Source organism: Sinocyclocheilus grahami, unplaced genomic scaffold (assembly GCF_001515645.1).
Source record: "Sinocyclocheilus grahami isolate Dianchi unplaced genomic scaffold, SAMN03320097.WGS_v1.1 scaffold136.1, whole genome shotgun sequence".
NCBI lineage: Eukaryota > Metazoa > Chordata > Actinopteri > Cypriniformes > Cyprinidae > Sinocyclocheilus > Sinocyclocheilus grahami.
Window position 1 is genome coordinate 778,309 of NW_015505315.1, and position 7,892 is coordinate 786,200.

General features: G+C 38.0%; 1 protein-coding gene across 2 annotated transcripts; it reads right to left on the reverse strand.

The window, feature by feature from the left end:
- Positions 1–380: 380 nt before the first annotated feature.
- Positions 381–6,827, reverse strand: LOC107591005 (dnaJ homolog subfamily B member 6-like). Of its 2 annotated transcripts, XM_016279992.1 has the most exons (8): positions 6,510–6,827; positions 4,745–4,854; positions 4,278–4,331; positions 4,080–4,184; positions 1,760–1,885; positions 1,530–1,671; positions 1,237–1,307; positions 381–1,128 (listed from the first exon to the last, which is right to left on the reverse strand). In XM_016279992.1, the coding sequence occupies exons 1-8, from the start codon at positions 6,572–6,574 to the stop codon at positions 1,124–1,126; spliced, it is 678 nt and encodes a 225-aa protein (XP_016135478.1). In that variant the 5' UTR covers positions 6,575–6,827; the 3' UTR covers positions 381–1,123. The 2 variants fall into 2 exon arrangements, with proteins under 2 accessions (XP_016135478.1, XP_016135477.1); XM_016279991.1 differs by lacking the exon at positions 381–1,128 and having other exon boundaries at positions 1,169–1,307; positions 6,510–6,826.
- Positions 6,828–7,892: the final 1,065 nt, after the last annotated feature.

Below are 7,892 nucleotides of genomic sequence, written 5' to 3' on the forward strand. Positions count from 1 at the left end.
AAAGGATCCAATTGTCATCCTGGCATTTCCTGATTTGGTTATAAAATACATAATCATGATTCTTTATGGGTTAATGCTAGCTTATGTGTTCTCAATCTTGAGGATTGAGGCTATTTACATCAATATGAGAAGGACAAGGTTTGGATAAATGAACATCTGCCGAGGCTTTGAGCTCATCACATCATGGCTGTCAAAAGACTGCAGGAGCAAGTGATCATTACATATATTTGCAGTTAATCAAAGGTGAAATCTTGTCTTTGTGTCCTGAAATCAACATTGTAGAACAAACCAAATAAAACCGCTTAAGTATGTGCACATGCATGTGTGAATATTTTAGAAGCAATAAGATGTAAAAGCAGATTAGAAGGCAATGTTTTACTCATTTTAATTTGGTAAGTGCTGCAATGAGACCTATCAGCCAAGCAAAAAAAAAAAAAAAAAAAACACCTACACACAAATTATAGGCACGTTTTCTAAAAACCACCGCAAAGAAACTGTGAGTGCTACATTCCAAACAGGTGAAAGTGAGATTTATTGAACCTGAAACTTTGTCCATCTTTGCTTTTTGTCTTACAAAGAACAAAATGTCCAGCATATAAAGTCACACAATATATTTTCTTAATAATGGAAAGGTCTCAGGTTATGCAACAGTTTGGTGTGAAGCCAAATGAGAAAGTATTTTATAAACAGCGTAATATTATAAACAACTGGTGGCTTCTAACATTGATTAAATCATATTAAATATTTCATAGTGTAGAGGTTAAGACTTCATTTGAATGACTCCACAGCAGAAAGCAGAAACAACCTGTTAAGCTCCAGTTTCAATCAGGCAATAAGCACTTATGGATGAAAGAACAGCCATCAGCTGATGGAAAGGAATGAAGTGTGCTTGTTCAAACTGAGGTCTCCTGTTTTTGTGAGGAATAAATGGTCCCAGTCTTCCAAAAAAAAGAAAAGGAAAAACACGGAAAAACGCTTGCATTGGAATGAGTTCACCCCGTTTAGGTCTGCGATTCACTGCACAGAGGGTAACAGCACCACCTAAAAGCTCACATCACATGGATGCATCACGTGACCTACTCTTGGCTTGCTGACTGGTGGAGAGCAGGTGTTTTAGTAGCCATCAGCCTGGTTGGGAGGGTTGGTTAGGTTTAGGAATGTTTGGGTTAAAATGTTTTGAATGTTCATCTGCAGAGTTCAGAGATCACTTGTCCAGTCGGAGAAGTTGGACCTTACCATTGACTGCGAGAGATTTGAGCTGACCGTCCTCCTCTACCTCCACTCTCTCTTGACCGTTCTCTACAATACTGTGATGACACAAAAGTTAGCTGTAGAGTGAGCTGACATTAACTGTACAATTATTACCATAGATAGTAGTTAAGGCTTAGTCAAATAAGCATCAGTTTATGAGCCTTTTGCATAGATATGTAGTGACTGAAGAATATGCAAAAGCGGTATTGTGTAATATGCTTGAAGTTGTGAATCACTATTCAAACAGTTAGAGGCCGTTACAGAATGTTTTTCGGTACCGTTTGGTGGTGATCCTCTTTCCATTGATAAATTTGGTGGATGAAGAGACAGAGCGGAAGTTTCCCATTCCACCACCCCCAAATGAGGAGGAGGAAAACGAGGTGAAGCCCCCCCCACCCATTGGGCCAAACGGGGTGAAACCTACAGAAATGACAACGATGATGATGTTTAAATACACAAGTATGATTTTTCACTAGCCACACACACACACACACACACACTAACAAACCTGCGTCAAACCCAGAAAAGGGGGAACCAAATGGAGAAAACCCAGGAAAGAATGAACCTGTCGTCCTGCTCCTGCTAACACCCCTGTGAGGCCGCCCACCGAAGAAATCTTCAAAGGGGTCATCAGCTAAATCAAAAGAAAAAGGAGCTTAGTGAAAAACAATGTCATGGCTGTACATGTAAAATATGTTTGAATAAATTGGTCCCACAAGTACAATTTCTCTACTACTGAACAATAGATTTACATGCTTGACAGACAGACCACCGAAACATTCACCAAAAGCATAATATTGCATTACAGAACTAAAGGATGCATTTACAACATCTAAACATGGACACAGTGAAAGGGGGAAATCTGCCATCTTTTATTCTTCCATTAAAAACGAGACTCCTGATATAAAGTCCAAGGGTGACATAAAATGGTTTAATTACTTTAAAAAAAAAAAAAAAAAAGAATCGTAATTAAAATGCAAATAATAATGATATCATGAATAAAATTAATATCAAAACTACTCCAGATTTCTGGGGGGGGGCGGGGGGACAAGCAGCATTGTCAGTTCACAGCAGAAATACCAGATGAAATATCCTAGTCAATATGGGAGACCTTAGAATATTGTGTTAGACATTAGGGGACCTTTCGAGTCAAAAAGGTCTTGGCTAAAAAAGGTCACCAGTTTGATCTATCTGCTTGTTTTAGTCACAATTTACCATCTATTGGCCACTCAGAGCAAGGTTAAACTTGAGAGCTGGCTGTCAAACTATACATGTGTTATAAGAGAGAAAAACTCCCTGGAGCCGCATGCATTGCTCATGTCTCATTGATCATTTCATGCAGAGATCAAACCCACAAGTTTTCCGTTTCAGGCTTTTAATAAATTTGCACATTTTATTTTTCCCTTTTCGGTTCATGGAAATACTAGGTTGATGGGGGGCTTCATAGGTCTATTTTTATTCATCCACAATTTTAGGACCAGTGTTGCAATGTAGCATTATGCCTGCTGAAACATGTCTGGATCAATGCTTCTCCATTTTCAGGCACTCAGCACCTTCATATGAACTTTTGAATCTCCTTCAAGCAGTTTGATTTGGCAGGCAGAACCACGCCTGATATCTTCTCACACACACACACACACACAGTGTGACTGTTATTCTAACCCACCCCCAACCTTGTCATGGCTACATAAACACAAATAAACATCAATGACCTTCTATCGTCAAGGATGGTCTTCCTGAAACATTCCAATTTGAAACAATTTGAAACGCAGAAAAACATACATATGCACACAAATATTTTTCTCTCTCCGTAGCGGCCTCAAGCTATTAGCCATTCCCTTTCTCTTGCTGCTCTTTTATTCGGAAGCTATTTCTGAGAACATTCCTAGTGGATGATGCACAGTCTCTTCTCGTCTCACTTGCTGGTCTGAGCGCCCTCGCCATATTTAGAGTGCCTGTATGTTTTACACACATGCCGTTCAGCCATTTGCTCCCAGCAGTTAGAGTCAGTGGGCATGGGGCAGCACTTTAGTGTTTCACAGATGACTAATATGTGTTATCAGCTCTACAACACTATTTTCACCAGTTAATGAATTCCTATATCAGATTTCATGCTTTTAAGAGCTTATTCAACAACATATCAAATTAGTAAAAACCTTTTGTTATTTTATCTGTGGAACTTTTTCCCCCCCCCCCCCCCACCACCACACAATTATGGCAATTTATAGTGACTGCAGTCTGTTAAGCTCTAAAAAGATATTTATATTAAGCCATTATTCATGGATAATCCTCAGAAGACTTGGAATGTAGCACACAAGTCATATGGACTACTTTCATGGTGCTTTTATGTCCTTGACATCCTGTGATTGTTGTATAGTCGTAATAATTCTATACAGGTGTAAAATTATTGAATGTATACATAGACATATAAAATGTAAAACAGCCCTTTCAGTAAAGTGTGAAAATTTCCCATAATACACACCCATGATAAGAGCACATTTTTAGTGAACAATATAATTATGGTAGATTAACAAAGCTAATCATCTAATGAATCCAAGCTCCAATAATTCCATGCAAAACCTAATTATAACTCAAACCACATCATTACTGTCACAGAGACTCTGTGAGAAATTAAATGACCTTCATTTCCTCTTTTTGGGAATTTTGTTCTAATTTTTAACACTCCTGTTTTCACTGACAAAAACCTCTTTATTCAGAAATGATGCAGGTTAAACTTGGTTTTGCTATTAAAAACTCTATACGTCGTCTTTTTCTATTCCATGTGTATTTTTTGTTATTTAATCAGTTTAACTTATTTATGTACCTACCAAAGAAACCTGCAAATGGATCTCGGCCTCCAAAGAATTCCCTGAAGACATCATCTGGATTTCGGAATGTGAATCCGCCCATGAAATCCTCATCATAATGGCCTCCTTTTTAACAAGTAAGGATTAGAGGAAAACCAGATTTTCAAAAATAGGTAAATGTGTCAACAGATAACATAAATCAGGAATAACTTTACTTACCTCTATGAGACAGGCCTTCTTTACCATATTTATCATACTGTCTCCGTTTGTTTTCTGTATGAAAGAAAAATGTGGCAAATGTAACTGGCCATTTTTGAACAGAAATTTTGGTTTGTAAAGATGTAATCCAGTGTGACCTTTGCATCAAATTCCATCCTATTCTGAGGACAAGCACTACACCCTCAATAGGTTTAAAACATTCATGAATCAAGGCTTTCAACTACTCTCAATGATGGCCTTATGAGACTGATCATAGATCTATCTGGGTACAGCTTTTTATGTTTTATGCTGTTTTACCTGCATGAAGTAAATATCTCATGGCATGGGACATTCATTCCACAACAATTCTTTAATATTAGTATAAGAAGTTAATATTGTAATTTAAAATATATTAATTCTCAAATTAACATGGCATCATTAAAAAAAAAAAATAATAATAATAATAACAGCAATATAAATAGTAGTACCATCTGACAGGACTTCATATGCCTCTGAGATCTCTTTGAACATTTTGTCTGCCTGTTCTTTGTTGTTTGGGTTTTTGTCTGGATGCCACTTCAGTGCTTTTTTTCTGTACCTGTAAAACACACATACCCAAACCCTCATTAAAACAAGATTTCTTAAGTGTGGAAAGACAACACAAAAGACAGGGCATTCTTAGTATATCTGACAACATTCCTTCAAGTTTAAAAGTACAGCAAATATGAGGGTCATTATATACACAATATACACTGTCAACTAAAATAAATATGAGCAATATCACACGAGTACATGTGTGATATTGCTATATATCAGCATGGCTGTGATTCGGCCATAGGCATGATTTGTTATCATCTATTAACTGCCAGTGCCAACTTGCGATCTGAATCCATGGCGGAAGGAAGTAGCTCTGCTTACAAAATGTTAAGACACTCCGTGGTCGTTTCTTATTTTTTAAAACACTTGTGCCATCAAACTATTAAACTGCCTCGTACATATGGCCAAATCACAGCCATGGTGATATAGAGCGATATAACATAACTACTCGTGTGTGTGTGTGTGTGTGTGTATATATATATATCAACCTGCCTTCATGGCAGAAAAGTGGTATTTAGTACACATGGTGTATCTACACATGTATAGTACAGACTTAAAATTATTTTGTTATAGGCTAAACATGTTTTAAGACATAGGGCCAGATTTACTAACAGCTTGCACCAGCATTTTGGCGTTAAAAATTGTACTGTCAGGATTTACTAAATACACGCAGTGAAGAATTAGTGCTGAAAAGCCATGGACAGAGTTATATTTGCGCCTGACCTTATTGAATATGCATTTATAGGAGTTTGCGCTGCTCTTGGTAGATTGCGCTGGTCATTATGGAAATGTGCGCATTGTCAGTAAATCACACACAGAATTTTCCCTCCCATCAGCGCTTTTATGGAATTGCATGCACTCTAATGCTAATTTGCCCCGTTTAGTAAATCTGGCCCATAATATGTAAAATCGACAGTTCAAGGAGACTCAATTTTCGTTGTAAAGTACTCCACGGTTCATTCATGATGCGAACACATCACTGCATTACAAAGTCATGCACCTCTGAACAACTACTTTCAATACAGGTCATGCTGCACAATACGACTTCAGTAGGTGTAGCAACAGGTCAGCATCTCTACACACTAGGCCCGAGTCAGCGATACACATCCAGCCAGCAGCGCACAGCAGGGTCAATGGCCTAAACCAAACACTCCATACACTAGGGGATTTGTCCTTTGCACATCTTTTATTAGTGTTTGCCCTCCATAGCACTGTGCTTTAGAAATTCCCCCCTTTACCATCAGCAAATTCAGTGACCTACAGAATCAGGATTCAATAGACGTTTGCTTACTTGACAAACAAAGAACAAAACAGCCTTTCCAGGGAGGCAGTAGATGAATAAGGCATGGGGTATAAGGACCCAATGTGTCTAAACACCACTAAAAGCTGTATGCTCCCCGTCTACCCACAAACTCCAATCCCTTTCACCTTGTTATTAAAATGAAGGGCCGATGTTTTCTTTGTTTTAAACAGAGAAAATCAGAAGCGAGGAATTGAGACAAACACACATTAATAGAGACAAGCAGCAAAGAGCAGAGAAGTCTCACATGGACAGTATCAACTAACCCCTGTGCTGCACAATCACCGTTATCATTACTGCTCTACTATGTCCCGTGTGTAAAAATAGATGCCCATGACAGGACACAGAGTACTTACGCTTTCTTTATATCATCATGGGATGCATTTTGTGTCACACCCAGGATCTCATAATAATCCCCCATGGCTCAGGTTTTGGGTTTCCACCTCTCTGGATGAGGATCAATTTTCAGCAGTGGCCCTGGAAAGAAAAGAAGTGAGAGATCTAGTTAAAGACTACGTAAAAGGGGATAATAAACAGAGAGTGTTTTGGTAGTTATGTGGGTGGGTGGCTACTGTGACAGACAACCTCGAAACACCAACTCAACATGTGAAAGTATGGTTCCACTTTACATTTCATACATAAAAGCATTTATCAGGAACTGGCTGATTCATGATTGTATTGGTTACCCATATAACGTTTCAGTTTGCTTTTGGGGAATATTGTACAATCTTCTTATCGACATAATCCATCCTTTTCTGGTTCAAGCTAAATAAGATACAAAAATGGTAAATATACAAAATAAACAAACCATTTTCAAATCAGTTTACAGACGTTCTCACTATTTACTGTATATAACCTATATATTTCACCTAACACCTACAAGCCATTTTTAAAGCCGGTTTCTTTGAATCATCTCATATCGAAGCATCTTATCGTGACAAACAAAATGTCAACTGCTTCCGGGAACAATCAGGGACCAAATAGCCAGTTCCAGTAGCTTTCCAGCTGGATCTCATTGGTGTTATTTATATCTGCAGTGTCCTTCAGGACAGGCTCAGAGGTGATCATGGCAAAGCACTGGCTTTCCTCTGCATTGTAATAGCTGGAATAAACTACACAACCTAAAATCAATACATTTAGTTCACCCAATAGTTGAGTAGATCACTCAAAAATAAAAATAATTCCTCAAAATGAATTTACTCTCATGCCATCCAAGATGTAGATGAGTTTATTACAGATTCTGAAAAATGTAGCATTACATCACTTGCTCACCATTGGAGCAGTGAATGGGTGCCATCAGAATGAGAGTTCAAACAGATGATCAATGACTGCAAATAGGGGCAATGTATTCCACCCTTAATTTAATTTTAATTGATATGTACAACAAAAACAACTCAGTCTTTTGCGCAATGCTCTGTTTGCATTTATTTCCCTTTAGCTGAATGCAAGATAACATTTGTTCAAAATGAATGTTCATTGCTCACTGCTCAAAGGGATAAATAATGCTTACCAAGGCACTGAAAAACACAACATGATTTGTATTGCCATTATTTAAACCTTGGAGCAACAGAAAGGAAGATTATATCATATACCTGTAGGCCAGTCCAGCACACTCAAATTTCACAACAATGTTAGGCAATGTTTAGTCTCTAAGAAACATCTACTGTACAAATGGCACACAGACAAAAAATAAACACTGAACACTTGGGGGGGGGGGGGGAAACGGGGTTAAAGGAAGG

Coding starts and splice junctions, on each gene's coding strand:
- LOC107591005 (XM_016279991.1), bottom strand. CDS start 6,574: ATGGGGGATTATTATGAGATCCTGGGTGTGACACAAAATGCATCCCAT. Junction 1,886..4,079: donor TCCATTTGCAGGTTTCTTTG/GTAGGTACATAA, acceptor CTTTTGATTTAG/CTGATGACCCCTTTGAAGAT. Junction 1,308..1,529: donor AAGAGGATCACCACCAAACG/GTACCGAAAAAC, acceptor GTGTCATCACAG/TATTGTAGAGAACGGTCAAG.